This window comes from Apodemus sylvaticus, chromosome 2, assembly GCF_947179515.1.
Source record: "Apodemus sylvaticus chromosome 2, mApoSyl1.1, whole genome shotgun sequence".
Taxonomy (NCBI): Eukaryota; Metazoa; Chordata; class Mammalia; order Rodentia; family Muridae; genus Apodemus; species Apodemus sylvaticus.
This window is the reverse complement of record NC_067473.1, coordinates 113,311,810-113,338,094: the sequence shown is the minus strand read 5'-3', so window position 1 is coordinate 113,338,094 and position 26,285 is coordinate 113,311,810. Positions and strand designations below refer to the sequence as shown.

General features: G+C 52.1%; 4 protein-coding genes across 7 annotated transcripts in view; 2 read left to right on the top strand and 2 right to left on the bottom strand.

Moving 5' to 3' along the window:
- Nucleotides 1-18: 18 nt before the first annotated feature.
- Htra2 (HtrA serine peptidase 2) lies at nt 19-3,174 on the top strand. The gene is made up of 8 exons (XM_052174061.1): nt 19-660; nt 765-969; nt 1,059-1,253; nt 1,511-1,543; nt 1,766-1,871; nt 2,022-2,091; nt 2,635-2,730; nt 2,824-3,174. The coding sequence occupies exons 1-8, from the start codon at nt 173-175 to the stop codon at nt 2,987-2,989; spliced, it is 1,359 nt and encodes a 452-aa protein (XP_052030021.1). The 5' UTR covers nt 19-172; the 3' UTR covers nt 2,990-3,174.
- On the bottom strand, nt 3,125-20,094 carry Loxl3 (lysyl oxidase like 3). Of its 4 annotated transcripts, XM_052174056.1 has the most exons (16): nt 19,995-20,094; nt 18,466-18,805; nt 16,679-16,842; nt 15,504-15,718; nt 9,749-9,805; nt 9,131-9,190; nt 6,391-6,610; nt 5,872-6,052; nt 5,610-5,764; nt 5,291-5,458; nt 4,996-5,158; nt 4,627-4,870; nt 4,417-4,532; nt 4,207-4,343; nt 3,983-4,094; nt 3,125-3,851 (listed from the first exon to the last, which is right to left on the bottom strand). In XM_052174056.1, exons 2-16 carry the CDS (start codon nt 18,776-18,778, stop codon nt 3,778-3,780), a joined length of 2,379 nt encoding a protein of 792 aa, XP_052030016.1. In that variant the 5' UTR covers nt 18,779-18,805; nt 19,995-20,094; the 3' UTR covers nt 3,125-3,777. The 4 variants fall into 4 exon arrangements, with proteins under 4 accessions (XP_052030016.1, XP_052030017.1, XP_052030018.1 ...); XM_052174057.1 differs by lacking the exons at nt 9,131-9,190; nt 9,749-9,805; XM_052174058.1 differs by lacking the exons at nt 9,131-9,190; nt 9,749-9,805; nt 15,504-15,718; ... (1 more) ...; nt 18,466-18,805; nt 19,995-20,094 and adding an exon at nt 13,456-13,629.
- A 674-nt stretch (nt 20,095-20,768) lies between these two features.
- On the top strand, nt 20,769-23,286 carry Dok1 (docking protein 1). The gene is made up of 5 exons (XM_052174053.1): nt 20,769-20,888; nt 21,192-21,491; nt 21,628-21,721; nt 21,842-22,026; nt 22,174-23,286. The coding sequence occupies exons 1-5, from the start codon at nt 20,829-20,831 to the stop codon at nt 22,981-22,983; spliced, it is 1,449 nt and encodes a 482-aa protein (XP_052030013.1). The 5' UTR covers nt 20,769-20,828; the 3' UTR covers nt 22,984-23,286.
- Nucleotides 23,287-23,918: 632 nt separating this feature from the next.
- Nucleotides 23,919-26,285, bottom strand: part of M1ap (meiosis 1 associated protein) — a 75,939-nt gene continuing 73,572 nt past the window's right edge. The window contains exons 8-9 of the mRNA XM_052174054.1: nt 25,653-25,793; nt 23,919-24,473 (exon numbers count right to left, since the gene is read on the bottom strand). Coding sequence (XP_052030014.1) covers nt 24,270-24,473; nt 25,653-25,793 — 345 coding nt within the window. The 3' untranslated portion in view covers nt 23,919-24,269. The remainder of the gene's footprint in view (nt 24,474-25,652; nt 25,794-26,285) is intronic.

The following is a 26,285-nucleotide window of genomic DNA, read 5'->3' as shown; positions in this document are numbered from 1 at the left end:
TGTGTGTTTGTGTGAACGTGTGTGTACGCTTGAAAGAGCGCATCCTGAAGGGACTACATTTCCCGGCATGCACTGAACAGATACCGGCGTGCCTTGCTTCTCCTAGAAGGCTTGCTGGGTTCTAGAGGACCGCCTCTGAGTAGGGCGGGTGAGGAGAGCCGAGGCGGAGCTGATGGCTGCGCTGAAGGCGGGGCGGGGTGCATGGCGGGCTTTGGGGGGCATCTTCTTGAGGAAGGGCCCCCCGTTAGCCCCTGACCTCCGGGCTCTGCTGACATCAGGAACTCCTGACCCTCAGGCCCGGATGACTTATGGGACCCCCAGTCTCCCGGCCCGGGTGCCTGTAGGGGTCCTTGCATCACGGGCAAATCTGACGTCTAGGACCCCGGATCTCTGGGCACGACTGACTGTGGGGACTCCAGGCTCCAGTGACCAGGAGGCCCGCAGGAACCCTGGAAGCCGTCGGCGCGAATGGCTGGCGGTGGCGGTGGGCGCAGGGGGTGCAGTGGTGCTGCTGTTGTGGGGTTGGGGGCGGGGTCCTTCCACGGTGCTGGCTGCTGTTCCTGCTCCGCCACCCACCTCTCCCCGGAGCCAGTACAATTTCATCGCAGATGTGGTGGAGAAGACAGCCCCTGCTGTGGTCTATATCGAGATCCTAGACCGGTAATGGTGAAGTTGACCCGGAGATGTTGAAATCAACTGTCGTAAAGGCAAGGGAGCAGGATGGGGTGGAAGCTGCAGTGTAATCGGTGCTTTCCCCATCCCAGGCACCCTTTCTCCGGCCGTGAAGTCCCCATCTCAAACGGATCAGGATTCGTAGTGGCTTCAGATGGGCTCATCGTTACCAACGCCCACGTGGTGGCTGATCGGCGCCGAGTGCGAGTGAGGCTGCCTAGCGGAGACACTTATGAGGCCATGGTCACAGCTGTGGATCCTGTAGCAGACATTGCCACATTGAGGATTCAAACGAAGGTGGGGATGGAGTAGGCCAGATCTGATGACAGCTGTTTTCTTGCTCCCTTCTTAAAATGACCAGTTTTTGTGTACTCATTTCCCTTAAGGAGCCTCTTCCCACACTGCCTCTCGGCCGCTCTGCTGATGTCCGGCAAGGGGAGTTTGTTGTTGCCATGGGAAGTCCATTCGCACTGCAGAACACGATCACATCTGGCATTGTCAGCTCTGCTCAGCGCCCAGCCAGGGACCTGGGTCTCCCTCAAACCAACGTGGAATACATTCAGACCGATGCAGCGATTGATGTGCGTTCTGATATGAGAGAAATTAGGTGCTAGGTTGGAATTGGGGAGAACAGCTGTTGGGTATAAGCACCAACTGACACATGATGGTGACTGGGCCTGTGTTAGAGGCTGGGCTGCAGAATGCAGCCACTCTACTTCAAGTGCTGGGAATGGAATTCGAAGAATTTCCCTACACCCTGTTTATAACCCCGTCTTAAAATTCCCAGAGGCATGGGAGTCCAGATCTTTTTGATGTTTTCTTTCATTTTGTCTCACAGTTTGGAAATTCTGGTGGTCCCCTGGTTAACCTGGTGAGTGTTCATGTTCTTCTACGAATCCATGCCCCAGGTCAGTGTGGGAAGTATGGGTTTTCCCCTGACCCAGGGAGTTTTAGCTAAGTCTCTAGTCTCTTGTTTCTCTCCTGGTATCCAGACAGACAGACCCCTGTCCCCAAATCCTTGCTACTCTTGTTCAGGTGCCCCCATCCTCTGCCATCTGTGTGGGCTAGGGGACAGGGGGCTGTGTCCCTGCAGGATGGGGAGGTGATTGGAGTGAACACCATGAAGGTGACAGCTGGAATCTCCTTTGCCATCCCTTCTGATCGCCTTAGGGAGTTTCTGCATCGCGGGGAAAAGAAAAGTGAGCCTGTCTTACAGGGAAAGGGGTTCCTTTAAAATGGAGTATGGGGCCTAGGGGAGGGGCATTCACCGGGACTTGGTGTCGAGGGGTCGACTGGTAGGGGTAGGGACAGAGTGCACCTGGGTGGGCTCATCCGTCCTCTTTCTACAGATTCCTGGTTTGGCGTCAGTGGGTCCCAGCGCCGCTACATTGGAGTGATGATGCTGACTCTGACTCCCAGGTATGTTAGGGGTCATGGTATATGCGTGTGTATAGGACCCCAGTGTTCTCAGGGTGGACACCCCTACTCTCTTCTTGGGTTTTGCTCTATGTTTGTCTTTAAGATAAGCTGTTGTCTGCTGTCACAAGAGCTGTCACTTCTCATCATAACTTTCTCATCCTACTGCATCTGACCCTTCAGTAGATGAGCACATCTATTATTGCTGTGATGCAAAGCCTCCATTGACCTAGCGTTGAAAGACCATTTCCACCCAGCTCTAGTTATCCTTCTAGACAGCTTGTCGTTTCTTCAGAACGACTTTTGATTTTCCACCTCTGTGTCTTAACACCTTATTTCATACGGTTGTAGGACTCACCCTTCTAGGCTCAGCTTAAGTTCTACCCCTTAATTATTGTCGAATTTCAGGATGACAGAAGTGAAGTTGACTTAGCACTGTGTATCTTTTGAAATTAGCTGTCTTTTATGTGTATATCCCACTGAGCTTAGGAACTGTTAAGATGGGAGAGGGCCTGTGTGGAGCTGATAGTGTCTGTGCCCTTTCAGCATCCTTACTGAACTACAGCTCCGAGAGCCAAGCTTCCCTGACGTTCAGCATGGTGTCCTCATTCATAAAGTTATCCTGGGCTCCCCTGCACACAGGTGATGGGGAGCCTCCTCTGTGGGGTGAGGTGGGGTGGATGTATCCTTGAACTCCGCTGTCTACTCCTTCCTTACCCTGTCCATCCTCCACAGGGCTGGTCTGCGGCCTGGTGATGTGATCTTGGCCATTGGGGAGAAATTGGTACAAAATGCCGAAGATGTTTACGAGGCTGTTCGAACCCAATCACAGCTGGCAGTGCGGATCCGGCGCGGATCCGAAACACTGACCTTATACGTGACCCCCGAGGTCACAGAATGAGTGGACTGGCGAGAGTTTGAAGCTCTTGCTCTGATTTTCTCCTTGCTTTCCTAGCCTAGGTTCTGAGTGCATGTGGGTAGAGGAGGAGTCAATGGATCTATGGAGGGCAGGCCCCTCTAACCACTGCACCAGTCCTGGGTTCTGAAGAACACATTTTATATAAAATAAAATTATACCTAGCAACATGTTACAGTCAAAAATGGGGGGCTGGATCTGTTCCCCCACCAAATGGCTAGAGGTAACTCGGTACTTAGGAGAACTTAGAGCTATGGGAGCTGACCCTCTTGACCTCCCCTATTCAAGAGAATGAGCGGCTGCCATCCTATGTGGGGCAGTTCTTTGTGGTGTGTTCTGCCTATGCTGTGTCTGTTGGCTGATTCTCCATGCTTGGCCAAAGGTAATGACAGCTGACCCAGGAAGGGAGGCACCAACTTCTGTCAGCTGACCCAGGAAGGGGGCACCAACTTCTGTCAGCTGACCCAGGAGGGGGGGCACCAACTTCTGTCAGCTGACCCAGGAGGGAGGCACTAACTTCTGTCAGCTGACCCAGGAGGGGGGCACCAACTTCTGTCAGCTGACCCAGGAAGGGAGGCACCAACTTCTGTCAGCTGATCCAGGAGGGGGGCACCAACTTCTGTTCAACAGTTCGTAGTCTGCAGTGCACAAGTGAATGCGTGTAGTGTGCCTGCTGGCATTAGGGGTTCTTGTGGTAAGCTCCTGAGGTAATAGCAGCCTCAGACCCCTGCCATTGGGGGCCAGTGGTGCTTTGCAGACAGGGCGGTAGCATTTTAGACGATCTGGTTACTGGTCTGGCCAGGGTAGCGCTCAAACCTCCTGTTGGCCTCTTCACTGAAGGCATCACCTGCAGAGTAGACAGGCACTATGGGAGGCTGTCCCTGCACAGGGGCAAGAGCACATACCCATCATGGGCAATGGTAATGGGACTGAAGCCTTTCCCTCCTGCCCTGCATTCACCCTTCTCATGTCACCTACCAATGTGGCAGTTGTGCACCCAGATGCGATGTCCGTCGTATTTGCAGTTACATTTCATTGCATTGTTGGTGAAGTCACTTTCTGCTACCTCAAAATTTGGGTTGATGACCACCTGTGAGTGAGGAAAGATGCTGGTGTGAGCCAGCTGCATTCCTACAGGCCAAAGGTGTCCTTGTCACCCACCACAACCCTGTTATCTGAAAGTCCAGGCAGATGCCAGGCACCTGAAGAATGTAGTTTCCTGGTTTCACATCTGTGATGTCGATCCACTGACAGTCAATGTCATGCCTGTAGAGATCCCAGCATCCCACGGTGATACCCTGCTCTCCAAAGTTGGCGCACTCGTACCTCTTGGAGACATCTGAAGGGAGTGTTATATGTCAGTGGAGGGCGAGGCTATGCTTGGGCTTAAGTCCACTCTGGCCCCAACTCACCCTCCTGACACTCAGTGTCTTCTAGACAGAAACTAGCTTTGTGGCCCTCAGCCACCTTGGTGCCGTTGGGAGTCAGGATATCATAATGAGTGAAGATGTCCATGCTGTGGTAGTGCCTGTGGGACAAGAACCTGTGATCCTTCCTGGGTTCCAGCAGGCTCCACATGCCCTGAGCCTCACCTTCCTCTCTGGCCCCCTCTGCCCTCTCACCCATGACATTCATGCCACACCCAGGAATGGCGCCCAGCCTTGGGCCTAAAGTCAGCCCTTCCTAGGTTGTGGATCTGGGAAGAGAATCGGAGCAGACGCCGGTGGCCATAGGGCCAGTTGGCCGAGCGGGCAGAGCTAGCCAGGCAGTTCTCTTCAGCAGCACAGTACAGCATGTGCAGTGGGCGGTCTTCAATATAAGCAGTCTCCTGGACCAGCGCGGAGTGCAGCAGCAGATCTGAAGCAGCTACGAGACAAAGAGTGATGGTTGCTGCTGAGGGCGCTTCCGTCTCCGTATGGGAGACTGGCTTCCCTCGCAGCAGATCACAGCGCAGCCCCCTCCGGTGAGCTTTTCTAGCTCTTACTACTCACTCTCAGAACAGATGACTCCAGCAGTGAAGCGGGTTCCTGTCCTCTTACAGGTGATGTGGGTGCTGTGATGGGCACATTGGTTCAGGGACAGCTCAGACCCCGTGCAACGCACTCCGCTCATCACTACCTCAGTTACATTCCCCGAGTCCCAGTACCAGGTCTCCTGGGGATGTAGGTAGGTGTCAGTGAGGCCAGAGGTTCCAGTTTCCAGGGCCAAGGGACCTGTTTCCACAGTCCTTGCCCAAAACACAGACTATGGTGACAACAGCTTTGGTTTCCTCTTCTCCCAACTTACCTGCAGGCCGTGGTTGGCGTAGCCAAGACCAAGCTGCCTACAGGCCACCATAGCCTCCAGCGTTCCCCAGTCATCCCCACAGATGAGGCCCCAGCGTAGGTGGCCAGGCACCCCTATCTGCACCTCGACTCGCCCTTCATATCGGCTGCGGCCCCCACTGAGTCGGATCTGTAGGGGTATAGAGGGGAAGTGCGGGGTAGCTTTGGGGACGGCAGTCTGGAGCAGGAAGCAGGGACAGAGAAAGGGCTCACAAATGGCAGAGTTGTGTGGGAGCTGAGGGGTGGCCGGGCCTGAGTAGAAAGTAGAATTTATGACTGACCTTGGTCTCCACCCCAGTGTAGGGGAGGTTACACCGCACACCTGCATCCTGGCCATGGGAACAGTCCTCAGCTGTGATGTTCTTGGAGGGGCATCTCCACAGGGAGGGTTCCTGGCCAGAGCACCGAACTTCACTCAGGTGGATGGCACCCATGCCTAGAGTTGAAGTCAGGGCTGAGGAGGTTGTAACTAGACCATTGCCCAGAGGACTCCATACCTTCCCAAGGAATGTACCCCAGAAGTGTGAACACTTCTCCTCTCACCCTGCCCCATGCGGGCACCACTCAGGGCCTCTCGGGCAGTGCCAAAGCCCAGCTCTCGACACACCACACTGGCTGCCTGCAGGTCCCACTTTCGGTCACAGACTGTTCCCCATGTGCCAGCCCTGAGCACTTCTACTCGGCCTTCTCCAGGGTGGGCACCACCCTTTAGACGCACTCGGGCCTGCAGAAGAAAGACATGCCCAAAGGGGTGAGTGGAAACACTGGTTTGGGAAGACAGCCCAGGGAGCTGAATGAGGCTTTCATGAGAGTGGGTGGCATTAGGTCTGTGGCACAGCCACTGGAAGGTTCCATGCTGTCAAAGGTCAAGGCTTGCTTAGTAAGTAGAGGCTAGGCTAGGGAGTTCCTACCCTAGGTGGGGAAAGGTCGCATTCACTGTCTTGGGTGGGATTGTGTAGCTAAAAGGTAAGTTTGCCTCACGTGTGCATGTGTGTGTGTGTGTGTGTGTGTAGCCTGAGGTTCAGTCCCCAGTACCCAGAAAACATGCCTTGTCTTACATACCTCCCCTTGAGACTTAGAGTGGTGCTGTTTCTTCTGACCAGTAAAGGTGGCATAAAGAGGGCCCAGCACACAGCTCACCACTGCAGGGCTTCCCCCAGAGCACCTGGTGGTGTCATTGGCACGATAGAACTCTAGAGAGCAAAGGGAGAGGTGGGCTTCTGTGCCCACACATGCCACGCTGTGCAGACCAAAGGAGTGTTGCTTCTTCTGGGCCAGCATCCTATGGGGACAGGAGTGAGGTGCAGTAGTGTGAGGGTGAATTCTCACCCCCTGCCCCACAGCCACCTGCCAGTCCACTTCCCTGCCAACCTCTCGTGGCCACTTATCCCTTTCTTCCCCTCCTGTGTTTTCCTTGTGGGGAGGCAGGACTGTCTAATGTGTAGTATGAAAGAGCAAGCTGCCCAGTCAGCTCCTTTGAAGACTTGTAAACAGAGAACCCCAACCCTAAGGGAAGGGTGGCCAGGTTTGATAACAACCTTGGTCTATTTTTTTTTTTTTTGAGACAGGGTTTCTCTGTATCCTTGGCTGTCCTAAGCTGTGCATAGAGCAGGCTGGCCTTGAGTTCACAGAGCTCTGCCTGTCTCTGCCTTCTCCCAGAGGGCTGGCATTAAAGGCAGGCACCACCACCACCGCACAGTTGCAACTTTGTTCTTAATGACCTATAGGTAGACTGAGGCCATTTGGGTCCTGAAGAGACCAAAGCAACCGTGCATATCTAATGGGAAGCCCAAATCCAATGGGAAACCAGAAGGCATGGCTCAGGAGGGGCTGGCACAAAACTGGCCTGAATAGCCAGTGAGTAGCCCCTTCTATGCTGTGACTGAACAAACCAAATGAAGATGACGCAGGACACAAAGTACTGAGGAAGTCTGCATCTAACTGGCTTCTCAGAGGCCAGAGGGGCTTCCAGGTTAGAATAGTACAGCTATGGCAAGGATAGGCTAGGAGAACTGGTGATGGCTCTCTGGAATAAAGACAAATGCAAGGCAGACCAAAGTTGGAGGGACTATGTGGCTAATTAGGGAAGATGGCCTTGGCCATCCCAATGGAAACACAGATGCCTTAATGAGGTAGTCAGGTGTGAGAGTCCACTGAGCATTGTCCCACAGCCGTCTGAGCAGAAAATAGGACCAAACTGGAGATGTTAACACTTGGAAACACTGTAGAGATGCCCGAGAGAAGAGGGACCGTGCAGAGAGCACAGAACAGGAGCTTGCAGCTAGGTGATGGAAGGGAGAACTCTTCCCAGGAAGGCTGCGTGGAGCGCCTGAGAAAGGGAAAGCAGAGGCTGGTGTGGGCGGAGTAGGTTCTCCAGACTGGGTTATTGCAGCTGGTGCCCTATCCCTGACATTAGAGAAAAGAGGGAATGTAACAGTTTAAAGCTAGGAAGACAGGAGAGAAGGTATTTATAAACAAAACAGGTAAAGGACTAGGCCATGGTGGTTCATGTTTAATCCCAGCACCCCAGAGACAGACACAGGTGGATCTCTGAGTTCAAAGCCAGTCTGGTCTACAGAGCGAGTTCTAGGACAACCAGGGCTACACAGAGAAACCCTGTCTCAGAAAACAACCAACCAAACAAACCAAAACATATGCAAAACAGGCAAAGAAGGCTGGAGACTACAGAAAGGAAGCATCTGGAAGCCCAGGGTAAACAGAGAGATCAGGTACTTTCAGTGTCCTGTTTGGCTGAAAATCGAAATCAGGCCATCGCAAGACAAGACTTCTAACTTCAACTTTCTCTTATCCTCTCCTTATAACCAATAAAAGCAGCAGTGCATGCTGAGGGTCAGAGATATTTGTGTTGGGCAAAGATGGCCTAAGCCAAAGAGGATTGCAAGAACTTGCACCCATCAAATTCTGAGCTCTTCGACAGCTACCAGGGACAGAAGCCCACCCGGGTGTGCTGGGGGTCTTTGGAGCTGAGGGAAGAGGGGACAGTGGAAGAGATGCTTTCTCCTGGCCTCAGCCACATGTTATCAGGGAGGTTTCAGTGGTGCTGCCTGTCTTTTAAAGACAAGTTGGACACGAAAAGGTTGGAAGTCTTATTCCCTTAAATTCTGAGGGAGCCCAAGAAGAAAATATGCAACTGGATGCCTAACAGGCATCCAGGTGGGAGCTGTGATCCTTAAGCCATTCCTGGAAAAGTTCCATAGGCTACCCTCCACACCAGGCAAACTGGTAATGTTTACTTAAAAAAAGAAACCTTAATAATGTGTATATGTATGTATCAGAGTGTTAGTTGAGTAGAGTTGTCTAGTCGGTACTGGGAATTGAACTCAGGTCCCCTGGAAGAGCAGTTCACACTCATAACCATTGATCCCAAGTGGGATCCATAAGCCATCTCTCCAGCCCCTGGTAATATTTACTTTAAAACAAAAATAGAATTTAGAAGCACTCATCAGAACTTAGAAGCACTGCAGGGAAAGGCAGGTACAGGACAGAGTGTTGGATCACCTACCGGAGTTCACGAAAGGAAGGCAAGCACACAGGCAAGCATGAAGTGCTGTGACTAACACAGTCCCCAGAGACTCACAACACAGCGCCTTACTTCCTGTTTCTGGAAGGATCTGGAAGATGTTTGTCACAGCTACCACTTCACCTGTCATCAGCTCCATCAGTCCAACAGGCCTGCCTTGCACGAGTCTGGTCAGAGCCCTGCCCCTGCCCCCGCCCCCGCCCCTGCCCCCGCCCCTGCCTCTCCTGCTTCCTTTCTGCTTCCAGCCCCAACCTCATTTACCTCTTGCTTGGCCCTCTGCCCACTCGGGGCTTGTGTTTGACTTTAAACTTGTTGACTGTTCTGCAAAAGGGAGAGAGATGTTGGTAGAGACAGTCATTGAGTGAAGCACTCTGCTTTTAGAAGGACCTGTTGTTCCTGGTATGGAGAGGGCAACTGATTTCCCTGCACATGAAGACTGCTGAATGCCAAGGAGGGCATACACCCAGCAACCCCTGATGCTCGTGGAGTCAGTGCCACTAAAGGCAAATCTAATTATGGAAATCCAGGTGAGGGAGAGGAGGTCGGCGGAAGGTCAGAGGAGAGAGCAGAATTGTTCCTGGACCAAGGGCGTTGTGGGTGTGGGAAGGGAGGAGGAGGGATTCGAGCGATCCAGCTGAGGAGGGCTGAGGCTGCAGTGTCTCCTCAGTTCCTACATAACTTCCTCCTCCCAGGCCCTAAGATCAAAGCTCACCCATTACCATCCCTGCTTCCCACCCTGCCTGGGGCAGCCATTCTTCAACCCCATTCCTAATCCACAGGCTTGGGTTCTGGGATGGACATGGATAGGTTCTATCCATCCATCCACCTCCTGAGGCCTCAGGGGCTGACAGGAGGCCCCCCGGGCTCTTGCCCCTTTACCTTCCAAGGGACTTGGGGTGTCGGGCTGAGGCTTTGGCTGCTCGCTTCCTCAGCTTTCTGTGAGGATAAGACAAGAGCAAGTCAGGGTTGGTGTAGAACCAAGTGGAAAAGGCCAGTGCAGCCAGAACCAGGGACAAGATTTCTAATCTGAGAGTAGAGTGTGATGTCATCAGCTACGCCCAAGGCCCTGCTGGCCCTGCTAGCACAGGAACAAGTGAGTGAGCTTCAGTGAAGGCCACGGACTCAAAACAGTGCCCCAGTACCAGGACCTTCAGAAATTAGATCAAGACAGATGAGGAATGAGGGCCGCTGGCTCTGGAGGTTGGTGGAAAACCTCAGGAGAGGGCAGAGGAGGGGCCACTGGGATCTAGAGGGCAGAGGAACAGCTTGGGTCAGGCCCAGGGAGGCTGACACCACCTCTTTCACTCCCCTTTTGTGTGTGTGTGTGTGTGTGTGTGTGTGTGTGTGTGTGTGTGCTTCTTGGGTGGTCTCTCCAAGGAATTCCCTGGCACTGTCTAGACCTGAGACTGTTGTTCCAGGGACTGAGAACATATCTGAAGACATTAGCTTTGACATTTGCCTGGGGAATCTTTCTGCCCACGTTCCAATCCCGCTGGCCTGCTCACTCACAAGGTGAGCTCATGTCCCAAACATGCTTGCAGGGAAGTAGATTGCCTTACTTCCTTCTCCAAGGGTTTCCTTAAGTCTATTTCTCATCATAGTCCTTTTAATTCTGGCCACTCTTCGGTCTGCCCAGCTTGGGGTATGCCATGAGGTGAGGCAGAGTTGAGTCAGGGTCTTGATCACAGAACCCTGGCCTTGAACCAGTGTTGATTCTTCTGCCTTTGTACCACACACACTGGGGTCACAGAATATACTCTGTAGCCAGGCTGGCCTTGAACTCAGAGATCCACCTGCCTCTGCCTCCCCAGTGCTGGGATTAGAGGCCTGTGCCACCACCACTGCCCAGCTGGTCTGCATCTTAGGAAGAGGTTCATGGCATTCCCTGCTGGCCCCTGGTTTTTGTTTCTTTGTCCATGTTTCTGTCCTGCCATTTCTCTCGAATACTCATGCATTTCGACACAGTATAGGAGGTGCACTACGATTTCATATGTGCATTTTTAAATGTATTTACTCTCTTCCCCTTGTAATTCTCTTGCCTGAGCCTCCCAAGTACCAGGATTATAAGCATATGACATCACCAGGCATGGCTTGTTTGCTTTTTGGTTTTGTAAATTTGGTTTTATGTGTGTGGGTGTTTTGCTTGCATGTGTGTCTGTGCACCGTGTGCATGCCTGGTGCATAAAGAGGTCAGAAGAGGGCATTAGAGTTCCAGAACTGGGGTTACAGATGGTGGTGGGAGACCATGTAGGTGCTGTGACCTGGACTGTGTCGTCTGGAAGAGCAGCTCTTAACTGCCCAGCAATCCCTCCAGCACTGTGATTTTTTGAGGCTGGTCTCACTATGTAGCCCTGGCAGGCCTTAAATTCAACTTGTAGCCAAGGATGACCTTGAAGGCATGTGCTACAGACCCAGGATTAATTGTTTCAAAGGGTATTTGTTTCATTAAAGTAATTATTTAAAAGTTTGCATTCACATGTGTGTGTGTGTATGTGTGTATGTGTGTAATTATGAAAAATTTGCATTCGTGTGTGTGTGTGTGTGTGTGTGTGTGTGTGTGTATGTATAGCATATGTGTATGCATATATCCATGGAAGCCAGAATAAGTCACTGTATTCCTGGAGCTGGAATTGCAGGTGTTTGTGAGACCTGATGTGGGGAACTGGGAACTAAACTTAAGTACTCTGAAAGAACAGTCAGTTCTTTTAACCAATGAGCCCTCTCTCCAGCCCTGTGATTATTTCATTTATGGAAACCCATCTGAAAAAATAGAGCCACAGCCTGATCATGTCATCTCACAGACATCGTCATCGAACTGCCCACCCCCACCCCTACCGGAGACAGGTCTCTAAGTCAGCCTATAACTTCAGATCCGCCTGCCTTAGGCTCCAGTCTTCTGGGCTTGTGCGTGAATGCCACTTCGTTGAACACCTTACTGTCACTTGACACGGGAGCACACACCTTTAATCCTAGCACTGAGAGGCAGAGGCAGGTAGATCTCTATGAGTTTGAGGCCAGCCTAGTCTATATAGTGAGTTTCAGGGCAGCTATGTAGAGAGGTCCTATCCTTTCCCAAACAAATCAACCAATCAACTAGCCACTTAACTGTCTTTTCCCACTACCTTTATTAGAAAGGTCTAGCAAGTGTGTAGCCACAGCCTGTGGCTCTGTAATCTGCAGCCTGCCCTCCTCCATTATCAGTTAGCACCTCTGTACTCTCCACCCTTGTGTGGAGGTCAGTCAGTATGTGCCACAAAGACATGAATGAGGGAGTGGCCTCTCAAGCCAGGCAGGGTGGAAAATCCTGCAGTCCCAGCACTCAAAGCAGAGGGAAGGGGATACCAGGTTAAGCTGCTGCTCAGGGGGAGTGTCGGCTTCTTAAGAGCACTGAAGCTCTCAGAGCCTCGGTTTCACTTCCTGGACAAGAGCAGGAAAGAGTTCGAATACCTATACAGTTTCCTTCTAAAATCCTACAGCTTCGTGTATTTAACAACACCAAAACAAGTTTAAAATTATAAATACAAAACTGGCACACCTGTAAAATTTGATAAAGAGTTTGACTTTATCACACACACACACACACTAACACACACGATATTTTTTTTTAAAAAAGAAGAAGCAAAGAGCAAAATAGTCAGTGGCTTAGTGGGCAAAAGCTTTCACCACTGGAACCTGGGAACTTGAGTTTGATCTTAGGAATTCAGTGTGGAGGGAGACAGCCGACTCTTGAAAGTTATTCTTTGACCTCTCACATGCACAGGTGTACACACACAGCACAAGAACACACACACACACACACACACACACACACAATTATTAACAAGATAAAGTAAAACAATTCCAAGTCAAAGTAATGATTAGAAATGTGATTAAATCCACCCGCCCCTCAGCTGGGCGTGCTGATACAGGCCCATATTTCCAGAGGGAGGTAGAAGCAGAAGGATCAGGGGTTCAAGGCCAGCCAGGGATACTCAAGATGTGGTTTCAAACACAGCCAAAACCAAAAACACTTCTGGAGCAGGCGAAAATGGTTCAACATAGAAAGAAGCTGGCCGCCGGGCGGTGGTGGCGCACACCTTTAATTCCAGCACTCTGGGAGGCAGAGGCAGGCGAATTTCTGAGTTCGAGGCCAGCCTGGTCTACAAAGTGAGCTCCAGGACAGCCAGGGCTATACAGAGAAACCCTGTCTCTCCCTCCCCCCACCCCCCCCCAAAAAAAAAAACCATAGAAAGAATCTGGCCACCAAGACCTGAGTTCAGTCCCTGGGCCCCCACTTAGGAGAGAACGGACTCTGGCAAGTCGTCCTCTGACTTCCATTTGTTCACAGTGGCACTCACAATAAATAAAAATGTGATAAAAATTAAAACAGCAGAATAAAATGTCTGCTCAAAATCCTCCACTGGTTTCTTACGTCACAGGGTAAAGCCAATGTCTTCCACACGGCCCTCCTGGATCTAGTTCACCAACTCCAGCCACACTGAGGTGAAGACAAGAATGCCTTCTCTCCACCCTGTCTGTTATGATTCCTCTTCCTCACCTACAAGTCTGCACAGCTGTGCCCCCACTGCCCTTAAACCCTCCCTCACCTGACGCCTGATCCAAAGGACTTTCCCTCCGCAGGGTCACTTCTTTAACCTTACTGCATACCACCGAGGCAGGCAAGCTTGGGGACAGCTTAGCAAGCTGGGATTCTAGCTGGCTTGGGTTCCATATATGCATCCCCTTTCTCAACAAAGCACTGAGCATCCTGGGAGACTCCCCACCTCTCCAACCTCCCACCCTCTCTGCTATCTTGCTACACGCCCACCTATCTCTAAACAGAGCTCTGTCCCAGCTGACCCAGAAACCCTTAGTCACTCCCTTTTTGGAGCAAACACATCCTGAGGAATATTCAGGAACAAGAGCAGTGAGCCTATCCAGCACTAGCAGGTTTGGGAGCCAGAGCAGCACGGTACGCTGTATCCTCTGAGTGTACTCTTAGGGAAAAGCCCCAATCTACCATCTTATGCCTATGCACAATCGGGTGTACATATTGATTAAAATCAGATGCACCTTGGGGGAGAATATGAACAGTAGACAAAGGCTGATATAACCCTAGTCTGCCAATCAAAATAGGACACTGCCCTTGGTGCATCCCTTACCACCAGCCCTTCTCCTGGACCCACAAAAGGGGGCTCAGAGAGCCTGCTGCTTGCTCTCTTGTAGCCTACCTGTCTCATACTTCCACACTGTCTGTGAATGAAAGAAACCCTTTCCCACTTACCTATGTGCATGTGCTCTTTCAATTCTCTAAAAATGCCACAAACCTGGTTCTGATATCTGATAAAAGCCACACTAACACTGTCATCCTTCCATTTTATAAGTTTACTCATTTTCTGGTTGTCCCCTGGTCCCAGAGGGAGAATGATTGTGCTTAGTGTGGAATCATCAAAGCCTACAATAGAAGTCACACACAGTGGGGCATCAAATAAATGTTGGATGAATGACTCTCTAGACCTTGTTTCATTCCATCCTCTCCTCTTGGAAAAGCTTGGGCTTCAGTCCTACAACTGTTTATAACCTGGTGTTTGGACTCTGAAAGACAAAGCCTGAGCTCAATGCAAGGAACTCAGCCTGAGACAGATGGCAGTCCAGGCACACTACCGCACACAGCTTTGTAAAATGTTGGTCTGCAGGTCACTCAACTGTGTTCCTCAGGGCTGAAAGAACAAAGGTGTGATTGGCCACAGTGAAGAAAATTCCAGCAAATATGGAAAAGAGTGGATGTTATAGAATGTATTGATTTTAGAAGAAAGAGAAAGTTTTCTTACTCTACAGATAAATGCTATTTGAGAGTAAGTTGTTAAGAAAAACATACGGTAATTCTTAGAGATCTGAAATTATTGGAATAATAAAATTACACTCAAACCTATGATAGCATCCTGGGGAGGATTACTAGAGACAGCGGCGAACACAGTTTATCTGGATTTTTGCAAGACTAAAAAAAAAAAAAACTCTCCTAAATTCACTATAGATGAATAAAATATTGGTTATATTATCGTCATGCTCTACCCAGAGTATATTCAGGTTCAAAAGGCGTCTTTATCCGTATTAGAGATAAGACCTGAACTGGTTTTTCTATCTCAATGCAAGGAGTGTAGCCTTTCTTCAAAGATTAGCACGTCTACAATACCCGGCCCGCATTTTATGCAGTGTGCTCACTGAAAAGTCATCTAGCTGGCTGTTTATCTCATTTACCAAATGACGTGCTCCGAGAAGGAAGCCGCCCTTGGCACAGCGTTCCCTAGGATTTAGCTCTGGGCAGTAACAATCTCTGAGGCCCCGGGCTGCAGCCTTGCAATGACACCCCCAGGCACCGCCTTTGACAGGCGGCTGCACCCTCCAAGAACTCTGAACTTTCAAAGCCCCAGGGCGGAGACTCCAGAAATCTGCCTGACGACCACTGGCGTCACCGGCGCGCATGCGCATTCTGCATCTTGCCTAGCTGGCTCAATTTCTGGGTAGGAAAGCCTTCGAGGTCATGCATGGTTTTCCCAGTTGTCTATATCACAGCAGTTTTCTTGCGGTCCCTCCTGAGCTTCCCACAGTGCCTCTCACCCTCTCCAAAGTCTGAAAACACCCTTAGTCCCCGCACCTGTAGAAGGCCATGTTGACTCTCTTTTCTCCAGGGAAGCCCAGCATACCGCAGACTACATGGCTGTTGTGGGCACTCCAGCCTTTGTCACACACTTGAGACCAGCCTTCAGGAAGCCTGACTTCAACCAGGCCCTCAGTCACAGGCAGGGGTCGCCTGCCCCACTCCACAGCTGGTCGGAGTCGCACCTCCTCCACTTGCAGCTGATGCTCCACCTGAGATGGGACCAGAGGAGGGAAAGAATCACAGTAGCCAGACTGATGCCCTGAAGCAGCCCCGATTGTGTTTGTAAAACCCAATGGTGGGGCCACTGAGACAGGGCTGAGTAAGACGCCAGGCCAGCTGCCCCGTGGGGGATGTGCCCCAGAGTGCAATGTGTAGCGGTAGCAGAATACACTGTGCTGGAGACATAATGACAGGGTCCGAAGGCACTAAGGAAGGGAGGCTATAATAAGTTTGCCTGAAGCATGAGGCAACCTTCACAACGGTGGTGTTTTAGGAAGAGGAGGAAAACAGGGAAGTGGTGGCACATGTCTCTAATCCCAGCACTTGGGAGGCAGAAGCAGGCGGATTTCTGAGTTCGAGGCCAGCCTGGTCTACAGAGTGAGTTCCAGGTCAGCCAGGGCTACACAAAGAAACCCTGTCTCGGAAAAACAAAACAAATCCTCCACCACCACCCCCCCCCCCAAAAAAAAAGGAAGAGGAGGAAGAAAGATATTGGAGGAGCACAGAAACAGGGACAGGTGAACAGGAATGAACCTGGAGATCTCATGCCAGGTTTAGTAATCCAACGTGAATACTTGAAATAATTGGATTTGAGGGCTAGAACTCTTCCTGAAGACCAGAGGTTCAATTCCCAGGACCCACATGGTAGCTCACAACCATCGATAACTCCAGTTCCAGGGGATCCAGAGCCCTCTTCTGGCCTCTCTTTGCTAGGCATGCGCTGGGTACACAGACATATGTGACTGCCAAACACCCATACACGATTTTTAAAATTGGATTTTACAGTGCAGCACCTCATCTGCCCCCAGGTTCTAAGTTTTCCAGAAATCCACATTACCCTATATATTATATAGGCTTATGGGATCCCTGTATAATATCTCTTTTAATCACATAAGGCACCCGGCAGCCTTGTGTGTGTGTGTGTGTGTGTGTGTGTGTGTACTGCAGACCTCAATGACGTTGGAGTCTGAGAAACCAGGAAGGCGCTGGTCCTTGCAGATGACCCCGGCATCCTCATCATGGGTACAGTCGCTGGTTCCCCAGCCCCGGGAGGTGCATTCTGTCACACTTCCTTCAGTCCCCCTGCAGCTCAGATTGTCCAACCAGATTCGGCCTATGGAAAGGGAGATGGGCAAGAAGGGCTTTGAGGATGGCTGACAGAGTGATGGTGGTCCCACGTGGCCTTGAGGCTAATCCTTTTTTGATGAGAAAAAGATGGGGAAGAGACAGGGAACGCTGGAGGGAAAGAAGAAAGAGGGTTTAAGGTTGACACAAGGTTAGTGGTGATCTGGGATGCTGAAGAATTGATTAGAGTGAATTAAAACACAACCAACAACAGAGGATCAACATGTAAGTTCTCGCCAATATCAATCAGGATTTGTTCAAAAACAGCTATAATTAAGTACCTCCTATGTACCAAATGCTTTGCCATAGTATATACACAGTCATTCCTAGGCCGGAGGTGATAGATGATTACTTTATATAAATAGACTGGGACTCCGAAGAATGATGTAACTTGCTTAAGAGTCTGACCTCTCACTGAGACTTGGGAATCTTAGATTCTTTCACTTCACCCTGCTGTCTCCCCTGTGGCATTTTTCTGTATACCTATGTTGCCTACTACCACAAAAACCCTATTTTTATTTTCTGAACCATATTGACTATCACTGACCACTCAAAACTGGGAGGAACCTCGTGAAGGGTCTGTGTTGCAGCCAGTGTTCAAGGCACCTCACCTAGTCTAACAGGGCTTTACCTTTCTGCCCCAGGAGACCACATAACTATCAGAAGGTCCTTGTGGGTCTTTACAACCTTCCTCTACTAGGTCTGATTCAGTCCTTTGATGCCACCCAGAAAAAAACGCTTCAGCCACGACTGTCCTTCCCAAATTGAAACCAACCATCATATAATTGCTAACTGAGGCTTTGTTTGTTTGTTTCTGTGCCAAACTTTTGGTTTCTTTAGCTATTCCTCCTGAAAGTGACTTTCTAAAAGTGGTTTCCTCTCCGTCTCTCTCTCTCTCTTCCTCCCTCCTTCCCTCCTTCTCTCTGGAGGACTGAGTGTGGGGAAAGTACTTCTGAGCATTTCTACTTTCTACTGTCCCTCTCAAAGTCTGTTATCTCCAAAGTGACACTTGAACTCAGAAGCAGCAGAGCACCTGGACCGGGGGAGAGGGGTCAACATCAGGCTGCATCCGTGTCCATCCATCAGTCCTAGTGTGGGTCCAGTCTGAGCACTTCCAGCTTCAGAGAATTGTGTCCCAACCCTCACACCGTCACACTCGGTCTACATGAGTTCCTGCTTGCTCTGGCCTGTATCCTGATTTTGTCAGCTGTGGTATATGACCCCTTCCAGCTAGGGGACATGCAGATACCATTCACCTGCCCTCATATTATCACGGAGTCAACTTCACTTGGATCGTTTAGGACTCCCCTGCACTGGGCTGTCTTTGTGCATGGCTCTATAGAATCTTACCTTGCAGAAGAGAACTTAACCCTCTCCTCATTGTACACACGGAATACTGGAGGCTCCTGGAAAGTACTGGCTAGCTTCACGTCACATGGCCTGAAATTACTGTTAGCTGGCTTATTATCCGATAGAATTAACGGATCGCCTTAATTCTATCCATTCTCGGTGTCCCATGTCCTTTTGGCTGTGCCATCATGGTGTTTTGTTCTTCTCTCTGTACCTTGACTGCACTTAGGTAATGTCTGGGCTAGCCTGGAGCATTGCTCACCTGTTCCTGGGCCATATTTGGCACTATGGGTCCAACCTGTAGCTTCTGTGAAGCCCAGCTCCCGGCAGAGGACATGGGCAGCCTGCAGTGTGAAGTCATCGTCACAGATGGTGCCCCATTCACCGGCTCGCTGAATCTCCACACGACCTTCATAGGGCTTTCTAGGAAAGCCAGCCAGCCGGAACCTCAGCCCCTGGCTTTCTGCCTTCTCTGGGCTGGTAGAAGGAGACGGAGACCCCACACTGGAGCTGCACAGAAAGTGCAGCAGCAGTAGTCCCCATGGGCAGCAATACCACACATTGACAGCTCTCATGGCCGGTAGGGCCCAAGGAGGGGGGCACTAAGGGACAGAGAAGGAGAGACACACACACTAAATGAGGATAGGAACACAAAGAAAAGAGGCACAGCCCTAGAGAGCTAGACTGGGAGTGAGGGAGGGAGAGAGACTCTCCCTTTGTAAATCATAAAACTTATAACTGGCTATTAGTGGCCCACCATAACCTTCCCTGGTTTGGCATCATCACCTCCATTACCATCATCTCTATTTCCTTCCATTCACGGGGTGCCTACAGGTTAGAGACCAAGAGTCTAAGGATGGGCTGGATAAGCAGAGATATTGAGAAGAGGCACAGAGAGGACGACCCAGACAGGATGTGACAGGAAGGGAGACTGTGGGAACAGAGGGGAAAAAACAGAAAGGCACAGGGTGAGAGACACATGGAATATGGATAGATGATTTTAATACCCCCCCCCCCCCAACACCAAAGCACATAGTAATGGGAATAACACGGAGAGGCAAAAACCATGAGGAGAAGAAATAAAAGCCAAGGTGCAGGCACAGGAGAAATGACAGCAAGACCCATGCAGTTAGACCGACACAGACAGCAGCGCAGGCCAGGGGAGCCCGGGAGACCAGTCCTGGAGATCTCAGCACTATGAATGAGAGAAGTCTTAGCAGTTTCCAATGGAGGCAGATGCCCAGGCAGGGAAGGCGGAGGCTAAACGGAGTAGGAGAGCCTTCTGCCACCCTCCCTAGCACATGGGCTCACAAATACGCTGCAGGGTCAGGGGCTCCAGGAGACCTAGGCTTCAAACTGGGCAGGGTTTGGTGTAGAGTTATCCAAGCTCCCATTAACACTTCTTTTTTTTTTTTTTTTCCTGTCACCGGGCAACCAGAAGCTAGGGCTAGCTCCTCAGCTCAGGCCTTCTCTCTCCAGGGCTGAAAACAGTCCTCCACAGTAAGGGGGGCCCTGAACTGCTTCCCCCAACTCAGACAAGACAGCTTTGTTCTGGGACATTTGGCTGTGAAGCCCTGGTGTTCAGCGTAGGGCCTGCAAACTGCCCCCTGAATCCTCCATCCCCAACAATCTGCTCAGCTATTCACTCTTCTGTTTCGCTCCTTTACCAATAATAAAACTGTCAGCTGGTTGGCTTCCCCGACTCCATCCCAAATCAGCGTTGCCCCTGGTCCACCCACCATCCTCTCCATCCCCAATTCCTCTTCCCGTTGGCCGCAGTAACTCCCCTACCTTCGACTAGGCAGAACTCCAGAGTCTGGAAGCAGAGTCCTGGTCCTGGAGATTACTTTCAGGACTTCTCAGAAAAAAAGTGTTCGGCCAGGGGAGACTGGACCCCCCCTTCCTCCCCCCTCTTCGTTGGTCCCTCCCACGTCCCCTGGAGCCCTCCCACATTCCGCTTTCTCCCTCCATTCCGGCCAGGCCAGTTCCCTCCTCTAGATCTTCCCCTTCCCTGTGGCGCTGGCTGCAAATACGCCACCCCCTCCTACTCCTCCCCGCTCAATGAAGCTTTCTTTTCCCGCAGGTTGGAGGCCCCGCAACCACGTTCAGGATGCTTGACTTGCAAACTGTTTCGGAACAGCAGGAAGCTTTCCAGCACATAGCCGTTCCTCCACATCCCCAACTAGACAGAGTATCAACAGTTCAGTCCGATTCCAGGGCTGGCCCATGGGATCAGGTCCCACAAAGAAAACTAATGTCCCGAGGGCCCCCCTTGGTCATTATGGCGCCCTCGAGGTGCCTGCAGGTGATGTCACGGCCTTCACTCTGATGTCACGTTAAACATGTGTTGTCACTCTCAGCTTCCACCCCCAGGCACTGGGGCCCCTAGTGAGTGATCAAAGTTTCCCTGAGTGGTACCACTATGTGTGCGGTAAGATAAAGGCTTTGGTCAGCTCTCCCTGAGTTCTTCCTGAAGGCTCGTTTTCCTCCAGCCCCTCCGCCCGCCCCCCCATCACAGCCGCAGGGGCCCGGGAGGGGCGGGCACGCCTCCGGCACCCTGCAGCCCCGCCCCGCCCCGCCCCCAGCCCTCGGGGTTCAGGAAGCGCGGAAGGAATCGCCTGGGCCATGGACGGGGCTGTGATGGAGGGTCCGCTTTTTCTGCAGAGTCAGCGCTTCGGGACCAAGGTAGTTTGTTTGTGGCGTGAGGGATGGCGAAACCCCTCTGGACTAGAAGTGGGTGAAAGAATCCAGAAAGAGGGAAGGGGCCGGAAGAAGGTCGGAACGGAGCGTGGGCAATTGTAGAGCCCCAAGATGCTCCCTTAAAAGTCTCGGATTGTGCCCTCCTTGGTGCGGAGTTGGGATAGCATTATGTTTGGGAAAGTAGCCTAGCCTGGGAAGCCCCAGACTCAGATCGGCTTATGTGGGTCTCTTCTTCCTTGTGGGGCTCGTGCTACCGCTCACTCCCGAGTCTTTCTCGTTCTTTCCCAGAGGTGGAGGAAAACTTGGGCTGTGCTTTACCCAGCCAGCCCTCACGGCGTGGCGCGGCTGGAATTCTTTGATCACAAGGGGTCGAGCTCTGGAGGGGGTCGAGGCGGCTCTCGCCGTCTAGACTGCAAGATGATACGCCTGGCTGAATGTGTGAGCGTGGTGCCTGTGCCTGTGGAGAGTCCCCCTGAGCCCGGCGCCACTGCCTTCCGCCTGGACACCGCGCAGCGCTCGCACCTGCTGGCTGCAGATGCCGCATCCAGCACCGCCTGGGTGCAGACTTTATGCAGAACCGCCTTTCCGGTGAGTGACTGGGGGTGGGAGTCTCTGGGCCTAAGGGGCACTGCGAGGATGGAGCTATAGCGGCACTGGACTTCTTGCACCTACCCTAGACCCAAGAAAATTATATATATGGTCCTCGACGTTCCCTTTTCTGCAGAAAGGCGGCTGGGCTTTGGCGCAGACGGAGAACCCACCTAAGTTTTCTGCCCTGGAGATGTTGGAGAATTCGCTGTACAGCCCCACCTGGGAAGGTAGATGTTTGGCAGGAATGGAGTGGGGTGAAGAGGTGCTCTTGGGGGAGCTAGTGATTGGAGTCTACCGAGTCCTTAACTTGCCCCAGCGCTCCCTCTCCTTTCTCTGTGCTCTTCCAGGATCCCAGTTCTGGGTAACCTCCCAGAAGACCGAGGCTTCTGAACGCTGCGGCTTGCAAGGCTCCTACATACTGAGGGTGGAGGCTGAGAAGCTGACCCTCCTGACTTTGGGCGCGCAGAGTCAAATCCTGGAGCCACTCCTTTTCTGGCCCTACACTCTGTTGCGACGTTATGGCCGGGACAAGGTGCACGGGGCTGTTCTGGAGGATGACTGTCAGGGAGGGCTACCCAGTTGAGTAGCTGTAGGTGACAATTCCTGTGTAGATACACTTAGTCAGGCCTGTGACTCACTTCTTATGACACTCCTAACGTGTTTCCCTCCACACCCTCAGGTAATGTTCTCTTTTGAAGCTGGTCGCCGCTGCCCATCTGGCCCTGGGACCTTCACCTTCCAGACTTCTCAGGGAAATGACATCTTTCAGGCAGTTGAGGCTGCCATCCAGAAGCAGAAAGCCCAAGGAAAGGTGGGACAGGGACAAGATATCATCAGAACTGACTCCCATGAAGGGGAGACCGAGGGGAAGGTAGTTCCCCCTCCTGTTCCCCAGGACCCCTTGGGCAGCCCGCCAGCCCTATATGCGGAGCCTTTAGACTCCTTGCGAATTCCTCCAGGCCCTTCTCAGGACTCTCTCTATTCAGACCCCCTGGGCAGCACCCCTGCTGGGGCAGGGGAAGGGGTGCATTCGAAGAAACCTCTCTATTGGGATTTGTATGGGCACGTGCAGCAGCAGTTGCAGAAAACCAAGCTGACAGACTCCAAAGACGACCCAATCTATGATGAACCTGAGGGCCTGGCCCCCGCCCCTCCCCGGGGCCTTTACGATCTGCCTCAGGAGCCGAAGGATGCATGGTGGTGCCAGGCTCGGCTGAAGGAAGAGGGCTACGAGCTCCCTTACAACCCTGCCACCGATGACTATGCCGTGCCACCTCCTCGGGGCTCAAAGCCTGCCCCCGCCCCCAAGCCACAGGGCTTGATCCTCCCTGAATCTGGTACCACAGGTGGCAGTGGCAGCAAAGGCCTCAGCTCAGATACAGCTCTGTACAGCCAGGTCCAGAAAAGTGGGAGCTCAGGGGGTTGGGACTGTGGACTCACTAGAGTAGGGAATGACAGGGCAGGGGTCAAGTCAGAGGGTTCCACCTGAGACAGTTGCTGATGGAAGGTCCCTGGTGTGGTGGCACTGAAAAAAAAAGCCAGAGGGTGGGAGGGGCCTGGGACCAGAGGAGTCAGGATGACCAGTCCTGGGAGTAGAACAAACAAGGCTGAGGCTAGGCCCTGGGGAGGGCCCAGCTGTGCAGTGCTAAGGAGTGGCTAGCTGACAGACTAAGCCTATGGAAGGATCCACTTTGGGGAGGCCAGTATGGGTCCTTACTATTGTATTGATCTTTGCAAGATACATTTTAATTTATAAGACAAATCTCATTAAAGCCAGCTTGGGTTGAAAAGGTCTCTGCGTATGACTAGATACCATGGCAGCATGTGCTGGGAGGTTGTGTGTGTGTGTGTTGGGAGGTTCAAGGGAAGAACCAGAAATACGTTGGGGACCATGGAAGGATGAAGGGCCCCCATGAGGGAAGCCTGCAGTGCGGTGATTCAGAACCCCGGGTGGCCATAGCCTCACCAGGGCTGGTCTGTGACTCGGTGACCCTGGGTCAGTTGTTACCTTACACTCCTCTGCGGTCCTCACAGCAAGTGTGAGAATTTGGTTCTGCTTCAAAAGATCGCTTGCATGGAACAGATAGACTTACAAGCACTGAGTGTAACCTAAAGCACTTTACAAACGGCAGGCAGCTATTTTTCTGTAGTTCAAGGGAGCTGGCAGGAGGGTAGGCAGGTGTGGGAGAGGAGACTAGCAAGGGGTGGGGTTCTCTCTCACTACCCACTCTCCTCTGCTGGGTGACCCCGCCCTCTGCATGCAGACACATAGCTTGCTCACAGGCCCCAGTGCTGAGGGGAGCTCTGGAGTACTCAGCGTCTGTGTCTGAAGCTGCCGCTGCTGAGGGTGGCCTGGGAAGGGTACCCCTCTGGACCAGGGTTCCAGCTCTCACGGCTTGTTTTTACTTGAGCTGTGCAAACCTCCTCTTTGTTCCTGAGTTTATTCTTGAGTTGTAGTTTCCCAAGGATAAGTTGAGCTCATCCACCTTCTTACACAGAGCTGCAGGAAGAAATTCTGGCCTAGGAATGCTCAGAACAATGGAGAAGGCTTACTGGGCATTTAGTTATTTGTGTAAATACTATCAAATGATCCAAAAGAGAGTCCGTGCTGGACAAAAGACAGGCCCGGGTGTGTTGCTTTCAGTGCCCCCTCCCCCATTGGGCAATGTCAGAGGAGGAAGAGGCTGTTTCTTAGCCTGAGCTCACGCACAGGCGCAGGCTGAGCAGGCAGCCATCCCGGGCAGTGTAGTATGGCTGTGTGCTGGCACTGGGGACTTAGGTCTGAGAAGGGTCATCGTCGTCGTCGTCTTCCTCCTCCTCTTCCTCCTCCTTCTCCTCCTCCTCATCCGAATCAGAAGGCAGGAAGGTTGCTGAGGATGCTCTGCTGGCTGCTGGCATCTTCTGAGCTCTCCCCGGGACAGGAGCCACTAGGAGGGGAACCACTGCGGCTCCAGCCCGGTTGGTCTGCCGCTGACCCCCCTGCAAAGAACAACCAGGGGTTTCTATGAAGACCAGACAGTTCCTGTCCCCACTCCCTGCTCGACTCTGGTCCTAATTCTTTCCCAAATCTCATTTCTGGAGCGACACCCTGAAGACCCAGGGCATCCTTTACCGTATCATCTCCCTGACCAGTGTCCTCTCTCTGCCTCCTGGCCTACCAAGCCCTCATGCTGGACCCTGCACCTGTGCATCTGGTCATCGCTTCTACCTCTGGAGTTTAGAAATGTCCTGCGGTTTTAACTGAGATGAAAATGCATTCAGGTACAGAGAGACCAGGAGAATGCACAGGGCCAAGGGGAAGCTTAGTGCAACAGAGCACAGGTCGCACGCACAGAGACACTTCAGTTGCCCTTCCGATGGATCTCTCTTGCTCTTCCTTCTTTTTTGACAGGTCTTGCCATAACCCAAGTCGGCCTCGAATTTACAGCAATCCTCCCCAAGTTACAGAGCCCCATTCCAAGGTTACTAGCCCAGGTCAGGGGTGGGGTGGGGTGTTGGGGGGCAAGGCCCTGTTGCCTCATCTGTACTCAGAGTGAGGCTTTGCATGCTGCTGCTATCTGAGTTTACTAGAAAACCCAGCAAATTACAATCCTTTCCCTTCCCTCAGGCGGTTCTAGTCCCACCTCCCAGTCAGCCCTTTCTTTCAAGGAGAGGATTGTGGTTGTACTTCCAGTGTGGCCTATTTGCTTAACAAGACAGCTGGATTAGGTAGATGACTAAGAGTTATAAACCCCATAGTTAGAATACCTAAGCTGCAGGGCATGATGGTGTGAGCCATATCCATCCCCTAACACACCCCCCCCCCCACACACACACACACAATCAGGAGGCTGAAGGAGGTAAATAGCAAACTCCTGATCAGTTTGGGCTACACTGCTATACTATGAGACCGGTCTCAGAAAAACAAAAATAGAACCAGATCCAAAACTAAAACTAAAACCAACCAACCCTCTCCACCTCAGGGCTGCTGCAGGAGATTGCCTCAGCAGCTTCTTTCTCCTACCTCAGCTTGGCTTCCCCCTCTGCTTGTGGGGTGTGGGGAGTGGGCTGCTTTCTTGGGCCCCAGGCTGTTGGGGCGTGGATATGAAGGGCTCCCTTGGACTCAAGGCACAAAGGGCATGGGAGGCTAAAGGGAAGGTGGGGACAAGAGAGAGGTACCTTTCTAAGGACCCGGCTTGCCCAGCTTGTGTGGAGCCGCCCCTGAGGCTTGGCGTGGATGCTGCTCAGATGTGAGTACAGGTGGCTCCCAACTTGCAGAGGGTTGTAGGTGAGCCTCAGCTCCAGGCTGTCTAGTGCGCTCTGGGGAGGAAAGGAGGGACTTTATTCAGAGAACTCAAGGTCACCGAACACGAGATGCCACATAGAGCCCTGAGTGTGTGAGAGGCTGGAAGAGGGTGAGGACGCCAGGAGCTGTTGGGGCTGAGACAGATGAGTCCTACTGGTGTTCTGTCCCAGGAGAACACCAGTGCTTGTGTCAGGCAAAGGGGACAGAAGTAGGTGGAGCTCCTGGTGATCAGAGCCTCTGAACCCCCTAATACTAGCCCCAGGAAGTGTCACTGGGTTCTGAGAAAAACCAGAACTCCCCAGAGAGGGCCCAGAGGGCCGAGGGTGAGTGTGCTATATGGTGGTGGTGGGGTGCTCCAGTCCTCAAGACAAGAACAGGGAGTTCCCAGCCTGAGGTGAGGCAGGCACAGAAGGAGGACATTTGAACATAGCATTCCTGAGTAGTTAGGTTTTCCGGCCACAGCATCCTGTGCCAGGAACCACTGGCCCTGAAGTGAGACTGGCTGA

What these genes read in the sequence shown, in the direction of transcription:
- Htra2 (XM_052174061.1), top strand. Translation starts at nt 173, where the DNA reads ATGGCTGCGCTGAAGGCGGGGCGGGGTGCATGGCGGGCTTTGGGGGGC. An exon ending in AGACCGATGCAGCGATTGAT is followed by an intron (nt 1,254 to 1,510) that starts GTGCGTTCTGAT and finishes TTTGTCTCACAG; the next exon opens with TTTGGAAATTCTGGTGGTCC. An exon ending in ATGCTGACTCTGACTCCCAG is followed by an intron (nt 2,092 to 2,634) that starts GTATGTTAGGGG and finishes GTGCCCTTTCAG; the next exon opens with CATCCTTACTGAACTACAGC.
- Loxl3 (XM_052174056.1), bottom strand. Translation starts at nt 18,778, where the DNA reads ATGAGAGCTGTCAATGTGTGGTATTGCTGCCCATGGGGACTACTGCTG. An exon ending in TGGAGTCATCTGTTCTGAGA is followed by an intron (nt 4,871 to 4,995) that starts GTGAGTAGTAAG and finishes TTTGTCTCGTAG; the next exon opens with CTGCTTCAGATCTGCTGCTG. An exon ending in CAGGAAACTACATTCTTCAG is followed by an intron (nt 4,095 to 4,206) that starts GTGCCTGGCATC and finishes CCTCACTCACAG; the next exon opens with GTGGTCATCAACCCAAATTT.
- Dok1 (XM_052174053.1), top strand. Translation starts at nt 20,829, where the DNA reads ATGGACGGGGCTGTGATGGAGGGTCCGCTTTTTCTGCAGAGTCAGCGC. An exon ending in GTACAGCCCCACCTGGGAAG is followed by an intron (nt 21,722 to 21,841) that starts GTAGATGTTTGG and finishes GTGCTCTTCCAG; the next exon opens with GATCCCAGTTCTGGGTAACC. An exon ending in GACGTTATGGCCGGGACAAG is followed by an intron (nt 22,027 to 22,173) that starts GTGCACGGGGCT and finishes CCACACCCTCAG; the next exon opens with GTAATGTTCTCTTTTGAAGC.